General features: G+C 51.1%; 1 protein-coding gene across 1 annotated transcript in view; it reads left to right on the top strand.

Moving 5' to 3' along the window:
- Positions 1-15,725, top strand: part of HSPA12B (heat shock protein family A (Hsp70) member 12B) — a 51,223-nt gene that overhangs the window by 14,999 nt on the left and 20,499 nt on the right. Inside the window, exons 3-6 of the mRNA XM_081020804.1 lie at positions 4,083-4,183; positions 9,809-9,933; positions 11,903-12,089; positions 14,315-14,419. Coding sequence (XP_080876930.1) covers positions 4,083-4,183; positions 9,809-9,933; positions 11,903-12,089; positions 14,315-14,419 — 518 coding nt within the window. The remainder of the gene's footprint in view (positions 1-4,082; positions 4,184-9,808; positions 9,934-11,902; positions 12,090-14,314; positions 14,420-15,725) is intronic.

Below are 15,725 nucleotides of genomic sequence, written 5' to 3'. Positions count from 1 at the left end.
GCGTGAGCTCAGTTCCAGCGGCTTTGATCCCAAAGCAGCTATTTGTTTTCATTTTGGCCTCTTTCATTTCTTCCCTTCTTCCCCCCCCCCCCCAATACGCGCAAGTAAGAAGATCTGGGTAAAGAGCCTTCTCTGAGAACATGTTGGTTTCATTTCAAAATCCTGGCTGGTTTCTGTCTATTTTTTGTACCAGATGAAATATTAACATGACAGGCGCCCGAGACAGAAAAAGCCACTTAGGGAATCGGAGAGAAGGGTCTGGTGTCGTGTCTCTCCAGTCGCTGATTCTTCACAGCGAGAGTTGCTGAGACTAATCTCTGGAGCTGTATTTGGAAAGGGACAAAAAAAACCACCATCTTTGACAGGCTCATAAAACCCAAGCCTTTTAAAACGACTCGCTTCTCCAGGCGTTCAGCCAGGAGCTGCGATGGAGTAACTCTCTCAAAAGTTGTCCTTCTCGGGATGTTGGTGGTCTGAGAAGGATAGAGGGGGCCTACTTTGAAGGGATGGTAATCTTTGGTTATACCGTATATAAAGAAAATACTGTCTGTCTATGCCTTTGCAAACCTGGGGCAACCAGAATGATCAAGGAAATGGAGCTACTCCTGTAGGGGAAAAGGTTGAGGTTTGGGGACTTTTTGGAGAAAAAGCAAGTGAGAGGTGACATAATAATAATAATAATAATAATAATAATAATAAAAATATAATAATAATAATAATAATAATAATAATAATAATAATAATTTATTATTTATACCCCACCCATCTGGCTGGGCTTCCCAGCCACTCTGGGCGGCTTCCAACAAAATATTAAAATACAGTAATGCATCAAACATTGAAAGCTTCCCTAAACAGGGCTGCTTTCAGATGTCTTCTAAAAGTCTGGTAGTTGTTTATTTCCTAGACATCTGGTGGGAGGGCATTCCACAGGGTGGGCACCACCACCGAGAAGGCCCTCTGCCTGGTTCCATGTAATTTGGCTTCTCGCAGTGAGGGAACTGCCAGAAGGCCCTCAGCGCTGGACCTCAGTGTCCGAGAAGAATGATGGGGGTGTAGATGCTCCTTCAGATATACCGGATCGAGGCCGTTTAGGGCTTTCAAGGTCAGCACCAACACTTTGACTTGTGCTCGGAAACATACTGGGAGCCAACATAGGTCTTTCAGGACCGGTGTTATGTGGTCTCGGCGGCCGCTCCCAGTCACCAGTCTAGCTGCCGCATATACGTGTCTGGAGGAAGTTGGACAGCAAAGGGGTTTTCTCCCTCTCTCATACCACAGGTACTCGTGGGCTTTGGATGGAGCTGAATGTTGGAAGATTCAGGGTAGACCAAATGAAAAATGTGCTCACTCAGAGCAGATAGACTGTGGAACTCCCTGCCACAGGAGGAAGTGATGGCCACCAACTTGGGTGGCTTTAGAAGATGATTAGAGAAATACATGGAGGAGGAGAGGGCTATTGATGGCAATGAATCCTGCAGGCTCTTTTTGCGTAGTTTTGTGCTACAGACCCCGTGGCCACTGCCAGGAGAGGATGCCAGGCGAGATGGGTGCTTGGCCTGATCCAGCCGCGCTCCTCTTAGGGTGCTGTTTGGCAAGTGCCTGGGCAGACCAGCCTTGCTCAAAGCAGGCCTTGAGATCTGAACCAGCGCCCCCGGCCCCCTTCCAGCTCTGAGAGAGGCCCTCGCTGCTAGGGGTCTCAGATGCCTTGCAGATAAAGTGACTCTCCTCCACCACCTCCTCCTCCTCCTCCTCTCCCCTGAACCAACAGCTGGATCCTGTCAGCCAAGAAGCCATACTTCTGGCCTGGAACGGGGCAGCAGTGATGGGGGGGGGAGCAATTAACTCCATCCCCTAATTGGAACCATCTGCGGCGCAGGGGAGTGCGGTCTATGCGCCGACGGGACGGAGACATGTCTGCCTCATTAAGCGTGCATTGCGTGGGCGAGACGAGGTGTCCAGCACACTCAGGGCTCCAATCCGCACGAACACCACGCATAGCTGTCAACGTTTCCCCATTTTTAAAGGGAATTCCCTTATTCCAAATAGGATTCCTCACAAGAAAAGGGAAAAGTTGACAGCAAAGCCAGAGGCATGTTTGCTTCAGATAGCGTAGAGAACGACACCCGCCTCTCTTGGGCTGGAGCAGAGTCCCCTTCTTGGAAAATTGCAGTCTGCAACACACAAACACACACACACACCTCCTTTTTTCCCAGGCTTGCTTGAGGTTTCTTACTGGCAGTTTGAGTCCTATTGATTTCAACAGAGCAAAAGAACCAGTTTGCGCATTTGGGACAACCAAGTGGCAAAGACATCCCGGCTTGAGGGTTTTTAATAATAATAATAATGTTAAAAAAATTATTTATATCCCACCCTCCCCAGCCGAAGCTGGGCTCAGAGCAGCTAACAACAATAAAAGTAACACAGTTTACATAAAATCACAATCAATTAATTGATATGCATTCTAAAATCAATTCAAAATCAAATTAATGGCAACCATTGGGCTAGAGTTCTATGAGGATTGCCAAAGGAGGGGGTCAGGCTGTGTCCTGGCCAAAGGCCTGGTGGAACAGCTCTGTCTTGCAGGCCCTACGGAAAGATGTCAAGTCCCGCAGGGCCCTAGTCTCTTGTGACAGAGCGTTCCACCAGATCGGGGCCATGGCCGGAAAAAGCCCTGGCTCTGGTCGAGGCCAGTCTAACCTCCCTGTGGCCCAGGATCTCCAAGATCACTGCAGATGATGACAGCAGCCACGAGAAAGCTGCAGAGGTAGCGCAGGATAGTGCGCACCCCAGAAATTATGTCTTTCAGCTTCTGCCTTCTGGAAAAAGATACAGGGTTATAAAGACTAGGACTAGCCACCTGAGAAACAGTTTTATCCAAATGAGATTTTGGTTTTAAACGCAGCGTAAGGTAGTCTCTGTGGGAGTATATTGTATTTAATTATGGGGTATCAGACTTTTTAGGGGGTTAACCAGGCTTTTTAGGGGGTTAACCAAGAGAAGAGAAGACTCCCTGGAAAAGACCCTCATGTTGGGAAAGACTGAAGGCACAAGGAGAAGGGGACGACAGAGGACGAGATGGTTGGACAGTGTTCTCGAAGCCACAAACATGAGTCTGACCAAACTGCGGGAGGCAGTGGAAGACAGGAGTGCCTGGCGTACTCTGGTCCAGGGGGTCACGAAGAGACGGACACGACTAAACCACTAAACAACAACAACAACAACCAGGCTGGGATAGCTGGGATAGCAGGCTTGCTGGGTTTTGAATGTCTGATGTAGATTTTTTCAATTTCCTTGTTCTGTATGGGACAATGACAATAAAGATTATCGTATCATATCGTATCATGGAATGCCCTCCCATCAGATGTCAAGGAGATAAGCAACCATCTGACTTTTAGAAGACATCTGAAGGCAACCCTGTTCAGGGAAGTTTTTATGTGTGATGTTTTATTGTGTTTTTAATATTCTGTTGGGAGCCGCCCAGAGTGGCTGGGGAAACCCAGCTAGATGGGTTGGGTATAAATAAATACATTATTATTATTATTATTATTATTATTATTATTATTACTACTACTACTATTAACATCATCATCATCCCTGGTGGCATCTACAGTTAGGGCTAAAAAGCCCCTGCTTGAGACCTTGGCATCAGTGTGCAGGCAATACTAAAACGCACATCTTCCTCCCAAACAATCTTGGAAGCTGTAGTTTGCTAAGGGTGGTAGGAACTGTAACTCTGCCGGGGTTAAACTACCCAGATTAAGGGTAGTTTTTAATAAGGGTTAAATTCCCTGGATTCTTTGGAAGAAGTTCATGTGCTTTAAATTGGCATCAAATGTGCTTTGAACGGTGTGGTTCTTCCTAGATCGACCAGTGGGGCTGACTCTGTATCTGTGGCAGCTTCCTTTATTCCTTTCACACTTCCCTTTCAGCCCTGCAAATGAGGAGCCTGAAAGAAAGCAAAGAGCTGATACGATTAAAAATAAATGCTTCCCTTCCTAGTCACCTCGAGGAAGATTCCCACTCATTCTTGGTGACCAGGACAGGGGCTTTCGCAAACCTACCTATCTCTTCTTATCCGCCAGGTGCAAACGGAGAGCGATCCTGCACCCCGTCTCCCCAAAACTCTCCCAGACTCCACAACGAAAGCTGCAGCATCGCCCCTCTGACGCCGTCCCAGTCGCCGGTAAGCAGGGAGAATGGCATGCGAACCAAAAATCGACCCAATTCAGAGCAGGTTCACAGGCCAGGGTGATAATCCCTGCCGCCCCACCCAAAATTGCCTAAATTCAGTCTATTGCCTGTCCCTTTGAGTATTCATCCGGCCTTGTTTTAAAAGCAGTTGTCACAGCACCTTGTGGCAGTGAGTCCCAGAGGCCACCTGCAGTGTGCAAAACATGTCCTTTTCGCTTGTCTTAAGCCTGTTGCCTACAGCAGTTTTCTGTCTCTTTCCCCCTTTCTCCCAGTTTTATTTACTTAGGTGGGAAGCATTTTTTAAAAGTGAAATGTTCAGATTCCTGCATCGCAGGGGGTTGATCTAGATGACCCTTGGGGTACCTTCCAAGTCTACAATGCTAAAGCAATCCTCCACCATCTAGCCTGCGATGGAACAGTCTGGGATTCCACCACCTCACTCTGAGCAATGGGTTAAGCCAGTCTTGACCATTTGGGTGTCCTCCATAGGGTTCATGTTATGTAGTGTAGTTTCACCCTGGGCCAACAGGGGGATACTGTATATAGTTTTCACTCAGGTCTGTAGATAGTTTTCACTCAGGTCCGCGCCAGTTATTTTAGGCGGGAACTCTGGGCTGTTGTGGTTACAATGTTGACAGCCGGCTGCCTATAAATACAGGCCGGCTGAGCTGTTCGCAGTCAGTTCTATTCCAGCTTACCATAATAAAGAGCTACTTGAAGAAATCGCTGTGCCGGCTGCTATGTCAACCCACGACTTAACACTGGCGACGAAGGTGGGATGGATGGACATCAGAGCACAGCCAGATGCGGCCAGCCTCTGAACTAAGCTGAATCACTGAGCTGAATCACAGAGCGAAATCACTGAGCGAAATCACTGGGCAGAACCAATTCAGAGCTGACTGTTCTGGCTAGAGCACTGTGTTCCATCCATCGCCCTTCACGCCGGCATCGGAATCATGGCTTCACTTGTGCCTCTACCGCCGTTTGCGCCAGCCTCTGAATCATGGGACTCCTACCTCGCTCGGTTCGACTGCTACCTCCAAGCCAACGAGCTGACAGCAGTATCAAAGGATCGGAAGCGGGGCCTATTCCTCAGCCTCTGTGGGCCTGAGGTGTTTGAGACGGCCCGAGCGTTGGTTGCGCCTGAAGCAGTCCAGGCAACACCATGGGACACGATCCAAGAGAAGCTCCGCAACCACTACGCACCAAAGCCGTCCAAGATTGCTGCCCGCCATGCGTTCTACCACCGGAACCAGGTAGAGGGGGAGTCAATCAACAACTACACCACCGCCCTGCGACAGGCTGCAATGCACTGTGAGTTCCGAGACTTAGACGATGCCCTGATGGATCAAATCGTCTGCGGGGTCCGGGACATCCATCTGCAACGGCGCCTCCTAGCCAAGCCAGACCTCACGCTACAGAAAGCCATTGAGGAAGCTGTGGCCTCAGAAGCTGCTGAACGCTCCGCCCAGGAGATCCGCAAGTCCAGCAGCCCGCGTCTTGCTAGGGAGCCAGTTCCGGTGCATCATGAAGAGGACAGCAGTGAGGAGGCATCCTCCAGTGAAGACGATGACGTGCACCAGACAAAGCGGGAGCGCAGGAAGTTCCAACAGAAGTCCAAGGGCCAACCGGAATGTGCTGGCTGCGGAGGCAACCATTCCCGTGCCAAGTGTCGATTCAGAGACGCCATCTGTAGGAAGTGTTCCAGAAGGGGCCACATCGCTAAGGTCTGCCGATCGGCTCCGTCTGACACCCCCCCTTCATCGACTCGCAAGTCCAAGTCTTCACTCCAGTCTGCCAAGGAAAGTTGTTTCGCTCTCACCAACTGCCGCTGCCCGTCTGGAACCACGATTGGCCAAACCGACTCGCCTACGCGACGCAAGCTGAACGTCACGGTGCTCATTGAAGGAGCTCCATGTGACATGGAGATCGACACCGGGTCTGCCCTGTCCATCGTGTCATGGAGCACCATCAAAAGACTGGTACCCAGAGTGTCCAAAAGGCAACTTGACTCTCACCGCGTACACCTGAGAGACTACCAGGGAAACGACATTCCCGTGGTAGGCGTTGGCCGGTTCCGGATCGCCTTCAAGGATTTTTCGGGCCTGCTCCGGTTGGTGGTGGTCGAAGGTCAGCGGCCAAGCCTCCTAGGGCTAGACTGGTTTGATGCCCTCGGCCTGGAAGTCACCGGCATCAACTGCATCTCTAACGCAGAGACTGAGGGTCTGGTCAAAGACTTTGCCGAGGTTTTTGACGGCACCTTGGGCCAATATACAGGTACGCCCATCTCCTTTAGCCTTGATCCACAAGTCGCCCCCATCAAGCTAGAGCCACGCCGGGTTCCCTTTGCTCTCAAGGCTAAGGTGGACGAACAACTGGACAAACTGATCGCCCAAGGAGTTTTGGAGCCGGTTGACCACGCAAAGTGGGAAACCCCCATCGTCACGCCTGTCAAGCCAGATGGGTCGGTGAGAATCTGCGCTGACTACAAGTGCACGATCAACAAGGCACTTCAGCAGCACGCTTATCCGGTTCCTGTTGTCCAACACCTGCTGCATTCCCTGGGTGAGGGTAAGGTCTTCGCTAAGCTGGACCTTGCCCAAGCCTATCAACAACTGCCAGTCGATGATGCCACTGCTGAAGCCCAGACGATCGTCACCCACCGGGGGGCATTCCGTTGCCGCCGGTTGCAGTTCGGGGTGAGTGTGGCTCCTGGCATCTTCCAAAGCCTTATGGAGCGTCTCCTGCAAGGGCTTCCGGGCGTGGTACCATATTTTGATGACGTCTTGGTGTCTGCAGACTCACACCAGCAGCTGTTCGAGCGCCTCCGTGCCGTGCTGACCAGGTTCCAGGAGGCCGGGCTCAAGGTAAAGAGGGAGAAGTGCCAGATCGCCGTTCCACAGGTAGAGTTCCTGGGCTATCTTATCGATGCCTCCGGTCTTCATCCAACCACATCCAAGATCCGCGCTATCCAGCAGGCCCCCACCCCAAAGAACAAAACGGAGTTGCAGGCATTCCTGGGGCTGCTGAACTTTTATAACATGTTCCTGCCCCACAAAGCCACAGTGGCTGAGCCTCTTCACCGACTCCTTAGCACTAAGACGCCTTGGGCCTGGGGTCATCGGGAGACGGTGGCCTTCAACGCGGTCAAGGCTCTCCTTTCTTCAGACAGTGTGCTGGTACAGTACAGTGAATCCAGGCCGCTGGTCCTTGCCTGCGACGCCTCACCTTTTGGCATCGGTGCTGTCCTTAGTCACCGTTTTCCAGATGGAAGAGAAGCACCGCTCGCCTACTTTTCCAGGACTCTATCTCCGACGGAACGGAATTACAGCCAGCTCGACAAGGAGGCGTTGGCACTTGTGGCTGGAGTGAAGAGGTTCCATGAATACCTCTATGGCAGGACTTTTGACCTCATCACTGACCACAAGCCACTCCTGGGCCTCCTCGCCGGTGATCGTCCAACTCCACCGGTCCTCTCACCACGCATGCTGCGCTGGACTGTTTTCCTGGCTGCCTACCACTACCGGCTCATCCATCGCCCGGGGAAATCGATGGGCCATGCCGACGCCCTCAGCCGTTGCCCTCTTCCAGCATTTGTGGAAGACCCGGCTCCAGCTTCATCGCTCCTTCTGATTGAGGATCTTCCGGCAGCGCCTGTATCGGCTGCCACTGTGGCCTCCGCATCTGCCCAGGATCGCACCATCAGCCGGGTGCTCAACTGGGTGTGGAGGGGGTGGCCACAAAGGCCTTTTGCATCGGAGTTCCAGCCCTTCGCAACCAGACAACAGGAACTCTCAGCTCATCGCGGCTGTCTGCTGTGGGGAGACCGCGTCGTGATTCCCCAGGGACTCCGTCAGCGCGTCCTGGAGGCTCTGCACGTTGGCCACCCGGGAATTGTCAAAATGAAGGCGTTGGCTCGGTGTTACGTCTGGTGGCCTAATATGGACGATGCCATCACTGCCTGGGTGTCCGCCTGTCAAGCGTGCCAGGAGTTGAGGCCTGCACCACCGGCAGCTAAGGGACACACCTGGGAGACGCCAAAGACACCCTGGTTGAGGGTGCACATCGATCTGGCTGGCCCCTTTCACGGCCGGACCTTTATGGTAGTGGTGGACGCCTATTCCAAATGGCTGGAGGTCGCCCTGATGCCCTCCACCACTACCGAAGCTGTCATCCGGGTGCTGCGAGGCCTGTTTGCAACGCATGGGTGTCCTGATGTCCTTGTCTCTGACAACGGACCGCAGTTCACGTCAGGCACGTTTGAGCGGTATCTTTTGGGACTGGGCATCCGCCATGCCCTAACGGCACCCTTTCATCCATCCAGCAACGGGCAAGCGGAAAGAATGGTGCGCTCGACAAAAGAGGCACTGGCGCGCCTGGACCGGGGAGACTGGCATGAGCGGGTCGCCGAATACTTGTTCGTGCAACACATCACCCCTCATGCGGCCACAGGGAGGAGTCCTGCTGAACTGCTTATGGGCCGCCGCCTCAGGTCACCGCTCGACCGGCTACACCCAGACTTGCCGTGGCTGAACCCCCAGGCTGTGCCAACGCACCACGGTCATTTGTCCCAGGAAACCAGGTCTTTGCCCGGAACTATGTGGGGGACATCCCTTGGGTGCCAGCCACAGTAGTGGGAGTCACTGGACCTCGCTCGTACCAGGTGGCACTCGAAGACGGACGCTTGTGGCGACGGCACATAGACCAGCTTAGACGCAGGGTTGGGGACTTGGACACTACCGAGGTGCCCCCAACTGCGCTTGCGGCTCCAGAAGAGACACGTACAGATGGCGAGGCCCCACCTACACCTCCCTCGCAAACTGCCAGCGTGGAGCCGAACCAAGCCGTTTCAGAACAGACTCAGACCACTCCACTTGCGGAGGCTCCACCCACAGCAGCGGATCCAGGGGAGTTGGTTCCAACGCCACCTAGGGTCGCACCACAGCCTCAGCGAGAACTGTGTGGCCCTCCGGACTTGGCTACCAGTCCCCGGCGGTCTGGCAGAGTTTCCAAGCGCCCAACTTATTTAAAGGACTATGTTGTTGGACAGGTATCACTGTTGGTCTAAGTATGGGAAATGTAACCGATATGCTTTTGTGCCTAATTGAACCATTACGCGTAGTGCTTTTGTGCCTAATTGAAACCATTACGATTGTAACTAACGCCTTATCTCGGTGGGGAGGGGTGTTATGTAGTGTAGTTTCACCCTGGGCCAACAGGGGGATACTGTATATAGTTTTCACTCAGGTCTGTAGATAGTTTTCACTCAGGTCCGCGCCAGTTATTTTAGGCGGGAACTCTGGGCTGTTGTGGTTACAATGTTGACAGCCGGCTGCCTATAAATACAGGCCGGCTGAGCTGTTCGCAGTCAGTTCTATTCCAGCTTACCATAATAAAGAGCTACTTGAAGAAATCGCTGTGCCGGCTGCTATGTCAACCCACGACTTAACAGTTCAGACTACAAATCCTATCAGCCCTGGTCTGGGAGTGATGGAAGTTGCTGTCCAAATCATCGGCTGGGGGGAGGGGGGCAAAGGCACTGCTAAGCCCACAGATTCTTAGTCGGGTGTGGTGAAAATGCCCTCCAGGAACTGAATCCTCTGCCTTCTGTTTCCAGAGGAATGAAATCCGGATGCGCCAAACCACTCCTTTCTCTGTGGTGGTAGCCATTGACTTTGGGACCACGTCCAGCGGCTACGCCTTCAGTTTTGCCAGTGACCCAGAGGCCATCCACATGATGAGGTACGTGGCATTGCCGGGAGGAAGAGTCCTGCATCACAGGGGGGTTGGATTAGATGGCCTTTGGGGTCCTCTACAATTCTACAAATACAAGAGGGTCAAAATGAATTCCCTGCAAGCCTCGCCCTGCGTTAAACATTCACCTTCTTAAAATCCCCCTCTGTGAGGTTGAAGGGTGAACTGTCAGGTGGCACAGGATCCAAGCCCTATGGCTGGTCGCCAGGAATGGATAAGACAAGGAAAAGTTCTTACCAACTGCTTTTTATTCAATATTCACAGAGAGAGGCTTGGTAATGCCGCCTCTTGGAAGAATGGCGTTGCCCCGAGTGAGTCTCCACCCGCTCCCTCTCTCATGCGCCATCGCTACGGGTGCTGAAAAGTGCATTCCCTTATTCCGAATAGGATTCCTCGCAAGAAAAGGGAAATGTTGACAGCTGTGCCTCTGCCTTTGAGCTCTTTCAAGGCCCGTCGGGTTCTGGGAGAGGGAGGGTCTGGAATGCTTTCCAAAGACTCTGCGTCCGTCAGCTGTGCTTCTTCCTCATCCCCTCCCATTATTTCCCAGCTTTCCCCCTCATCTGCCTCTGAGCTGTGACCTCCCTCAAATTCTGAACTGTCGTCTTCTTCTCTGGAAGGGTCAGGCTGGGAAGGCGGTTTCCACCATGCCCAGTCCCTGACATGAATTTTACCTGTACCTGTGCCTTCTCTTGCGGGGGCCCAATTAGTGCCATTGCCTTCCGTTAAGAGTTTGGGTGTAATCCTTGACGCCTCCCTTTCCATGGAGGCACAGGTTACAGCAACAGCTAAGGCAACATTTTTCCACCTTTGCCGCATCAAGCAGTTGGTCCCTTACCTTTCCCGCCCTGACCTGGCTACAGTGATCCATGTGACAGTCACCTCCAGGCTTGACTACTGTAATTCGCTCTACGTGGGGCTGCCCTTGAAACCGTCCCAGAAACTCCAGCGGGTGCAGAATGCTGCAGCGAGGCTCCTCACGGGGTCTCTGCCATGGGAGCATATTCACCCAGTGCTTTTCAAGCTGCACTGGCTCCCGGTGGAGTATAGGGTCAGGTTCAAGGTGCTGGTCTTGACCTTTAAAGCCCTTTGTGGCTTACGGTCCTCGTATTTACGGGACCGCCTCTCCTGGTATGCCCTGCAGAGGACCTTAAGGTCCATGAATAACCATAGTTTAGACGTCCCAGGCCCTAAGGAAGTCAGACTATCCTCCACCAGGGCCAGGGCCTTCTCAGTGATGGCTCCGACCTGGTGGAATGCTCTGTCCCATGAGACCAGGGCCCTGCAGGATTTAACCTCCTTCCACTGGGCCTGTAAGACAGAACTATTCCACCTGGCCTTTAATTTGAATTCAGCCTGATCTTTTATTTCCCTTCTCTTCCCTCCCCTTCCCCTTTTATGAAGATTACCTGCTCTGAGACCCCACAGCTAATTCTTCCTTGGCCTCCTTGCTGGCCCAAGTAGGACCAATTCAGCCAGCTAGCCCTGGGGATTATCTAATGCTTATTAGATGGGTTTTCCCTAAATTGATTTCTGAACTTTGAATTTTATTGTTATTCATGTTTTTATACTGTATTTTATGCTGCTTTTACAATTAAGTGTTTTAAATTTGTTGTTGGCTGCCCTGAGCCCAGTTTTTGAACCGGGAAGGGTGGGGTATAAATAAAAAATTATTATTATTATTATTATTATTATTATTATTATTATTATTATTACCTGGGTTTATTGGTGGAGGGCCAACTGCCCTTACAGCTCCCCTGCCTGTGGACACCCTAGTTTTGCAGCAGATTGTGGACCAGTGAGATAAGTGGACTGGGAAGGGGGTGTGTGACCTCTTTCAGTGAGTCCGTGGGCTGAATAGAGGGGCCTGGGTGGACACCACCCAGCCATTGCATCTGTGGTTCCCCACATCCGTTTAGGACACAGACAAGTCAACCCACTTTCTGATCCCTCCTTCCAGGAAATGGGAAGGTGGAGACCCAGGAGTAGCCCACCAGAAGACCCCCACCAGCCTCCTCCTGACTCCGGACGGCAGTTTCCACAGCTTTGGCTACACCGCCAGGGACTACTACCACGACCTGGATCCCGATGAAGCTCGCGACTGGCTGTACTTTGAGAAGTTCAAAATGAAGATCCACAGCACTAGCGTGAGTTCAGTGGCTGAAGCCTCCTTTGGGGGCCATGCAAGGCACAGTATCCCCGACTGGTGGGATATGGAAGCACTTTCAAGGCAGCCAACAAGTTCCTCTCAGACTTAAGGATCAAAATTTGAGCTCACAAGGACTGTTTGAAGGTGGAATGGTCGAGCCCCAGGAGGTTCTGGACTCTCTGTGCTGGGCCGGGGGGGGTTAACCCGAGCCACACGGTCCAGGTCTGGTCCCGAATCCAAGGATTCTGTGAGGAGTCAGTCCAACAGGGCCCAGGCAGGAAACTGGGCAAGGTCAGGCACAGGGTCTCAGGCAGCTTCCAGCAAGCAGCAATATTGCTCCCGCAACCTGGGGCAGGGTCCGACAGCCTTTTATCTTTGTCGGGGTAGCGGCCGGTCCTGATCCCCCGGCGACTCACCTCCCTGTCTCGCCCGAAGGCGAGCACTCCTCCTGCGAGTACTCGGGTCTCTCCTTCTCTCAGACCTCAATCTCTGAAGCTCGGGAGATGTTGGTGGGTTACTAGATCCAGAGGCCGCCTCAACCACTCCTGACCCAACCGGTAGTGGAGCAGCTGTAAGGCATCTGGAGCCAGGGCAGGCTCAGGCCCCTGACTCAGCCCAGCTGGTGCTTGTTGCAGGGGAACCTGTGCAGACTGGGACTCTTCAGAATCAGGCTCCAGACTCGGTTCAGATGATGCCTGAGGCAAAGGATCCAGTGCGGACTGAGACTCCTCTGGCTCTGAGTCCGATCCCGAGTCCCAGGCCATCAGAACCTCCTTCCTTGGAGGTTTTTAAGCAGAGGTTGGGTGGCCATCTGTCAGGGATGTTTTAGCTGAGATTCCTGCATTGCAGGGGCTGGACTAGATGACCGCTGCAATGCAGGGAACCCAGCTAAAGAATCCCGAACAGATGTCCATCCAATCTCTGCTTAAAAACCTCCAGTGAAGGGAAGCAATTTGTACAATTTGTATCCACAAGGCTTCAATCTATTCTGCTGTATTTATTTTGCATTCTTGTTTATTGTTGCATTCTTCGTTGAGAACAACGCAGCAAAAGTGACCTTCAGTTTTCAGTCACCCACAAGCTTCTCCTGGACGCTGGATGCTCTTTATCCAAAATGAAAGCAGCCTCTCTCAGTTGTTTGGTTTTTTTCCTTTCCAAAGTGAGGTGTGATGATTGGTGTTGATATTTCTGAGCTCTCAGAGACGACCAGGAACAAGTTAGGCAGGTTCTGATAACCCAAAGGCAGGAGTTGGTGATTCTAACCTGTTTGTGCACATCTGTTTTGTTAAGAATGCCATGTGAACACTTTGAATTAAGCTACTTAAGAGGAAACCCGTTTGCCTTCAGGGAGATTCTGGCTGTTCCATTGGGCAGATGATCTCCCATGTGATCTTCAAACTCCCATGTGCAATTTGCAGCTGATGGCCATGTTGGAATATGGATAGATGCTAAGAGAAGATATATTTATTAGATAGTGACCTTCCTTCCTCATGTTTGTGAATTCAGCAGAATGGTATCCCTTTCCATCTTAGAAGGGAAGCTTAGATAGATAGTTTTAGCGTTTAATTTTTGTTTGCTTGTTTGTTTTGTTAAAGATTTTCTTGTTTTACAAAAGTGTTTGCAATGTCTCTCTCGTATTTTTTTTCCCCATGTAACATTTTTACAAATCAGTTTCATTTGTTGAGACATTGGGAATTCAGGATGCCTTAAGGCAGACTGGGTTCTCCTAGCATTACTCCATCTCCCCCCCTTAAAATAACAATCAAAAACAAGGTAAAATTACATTTACTCACTCAGAATTCTTCTGGAAGAGAAACAGAGCAGCTTTGCTCAGGCAAGCTGAATGGACAATTCGGTTACAAAGACATGCTTAAGACCAGCTTAAAAATGGAGTTGCAATGCCCTTGGGAAACCTGGCAGTCTGTCACGGGGTGGTGGTCTAGGTGGAAGCATGCAGGTGGAGAAGGGAATATTTATGAGAGGCTCAAGGGTCCTGTGTATGTCCCCTTGAGGCTAGAAGCCGGCTGGAGTCCAGGTGAGATGTACGGTAACAAGGGGGCAGGGCGTGTCGGTGGGAGAAGATCAGGACCCTGGTCAGTTCCCCGTGGAGAAAGCCTACAAGGGAAGAAGCAAAGGACAAGCTTGCTCCCCTGGATGTCCAAAGACGGGGGCTATTGAATGAACTGAGAGCAATCCATCTCTGTTTCCCTCCTCTTTTGCTAGGACTTAACCATGAAAACCGAACTGGAAGCAGTGAATGGGAAGAAGGTGCAGGCTCTGCAGGTCTTTGCTCATGCTCTCCACTTCTTTAAGCGACAAGCACTGCAGGTAAGGGAAGGGGGGGAGACACCCAGAGGTGCATGTCCGTCATGCAGAGAAGTCACACAGAGGCAAAATTCGGCTGGGCACGAAATAACTTTCTGCAGTTGTCTGGAGAAGGCATTTGACCGGCTGGTGTTTCTCCTCCACCGTAATAATTTGTTACAGTCTCCTTTTTAGCCTCTCCCACAGTTTCTTCCCCACTCAGAGACCCTCCTTTTGCTAATATTTCTTCTTCGCAGACTTGGGGCCCCTGTAGATGGCAGCTCCTTTGCAGGGGTTTCCTGAAACATGTTACTCATGCAATAATAGTGCATTCAAGGTGGGTTTATACACCGGACATCATTCTGCTTTGTTATATTTTTAAATTTTTATTGGAAATTTTATTTACAACATAACATAAACAGAAATCTTCCCTCACTAAACACAAACATAACAAACAATAAGTATAACATACAACAATACAAACAACCAAATAAAAGACTTCCTTTATCCTGTATCTGGTCTCCTTATAAGAAGTAAATACTTATAAGCTGTTTCCTTTATGAATAATTATTAAGATTTTTCTAATTATAACTTAAATATCCACAAAGTCTCCTGCAGACATTAATTGAAACAAGTCCTGGTATGTATTTTAGGGCACTGTTTTGTGAAGTATTCTCTGCATTTCCCCCATGCTTTTTGAAAGTCTTGTCTAGTGTGATCTCTAATTGCCTCTGTTAATCTAGCCAGTTCATCATTCTGCTTTATTAGTTCTTCTGCAGTGCTTCCCCCAATGTTATTGCACTGTTGCCCTCTGGAGGGGCATCCATGCCCTATATTGCAGCTCACACACACCCCCAATTACTTGTGTGCTGCAATTAGGCTTGGAAAAAGCCCTTTGTTGCAATAGAAAGCTTCTTTTCCATTCTAATGCAAGCAGGGAACAGCAAGGTGAGGGAGAGACACTGTGGGATGGGTTTGCAGGCCCCCTGTGCACGGACACACGGCTTGGGACCAGAATAACCTAAAGAGCCACCTTCTCCCCTGTAAGCTTGCCTGATCACGAAGCTCAATCAGCTACACAGGCCCTTCTCCAAGCTGAGGTAGGTGCCAACTGGATAAGCAGCCTTTTCAGTGATGGCCCCACATCTCCGATACCTCCCTCTCCAAACAGATTTGGGAGGTACCCACAATATGGCAGTTTCCAGGGCTGGTGCAGCACAGAAGAGTGACTGGATTCAGGCAGTGCCAGGGAGAGGTGGGCGGAGAAGAGAGAAGAGTTGGTGTTTGGATGTCGCAGGAGGACCTTGAAGGTGGTGGCCCAAATTGTGTG

The sequence above is a fragment of the Podarcis pityusensis genome (genome assembly GCF_964106645.2).
Source record: "Podarcis pityusensis genome assembly, chromosome: 9".
Taxonomy (NCBI): domain Eukaryota; kingdom Metazoa; phylum Chordata; class Lepidosauria; order Squamata; family Lacertidae; genus Podarcis; species Podarcis pityusensis.
The sequence above is the reverse complement of the archived record's forward strand: the minus strand, read 5'-3'. Positions and strand labels throughout refer to the sequence as shown.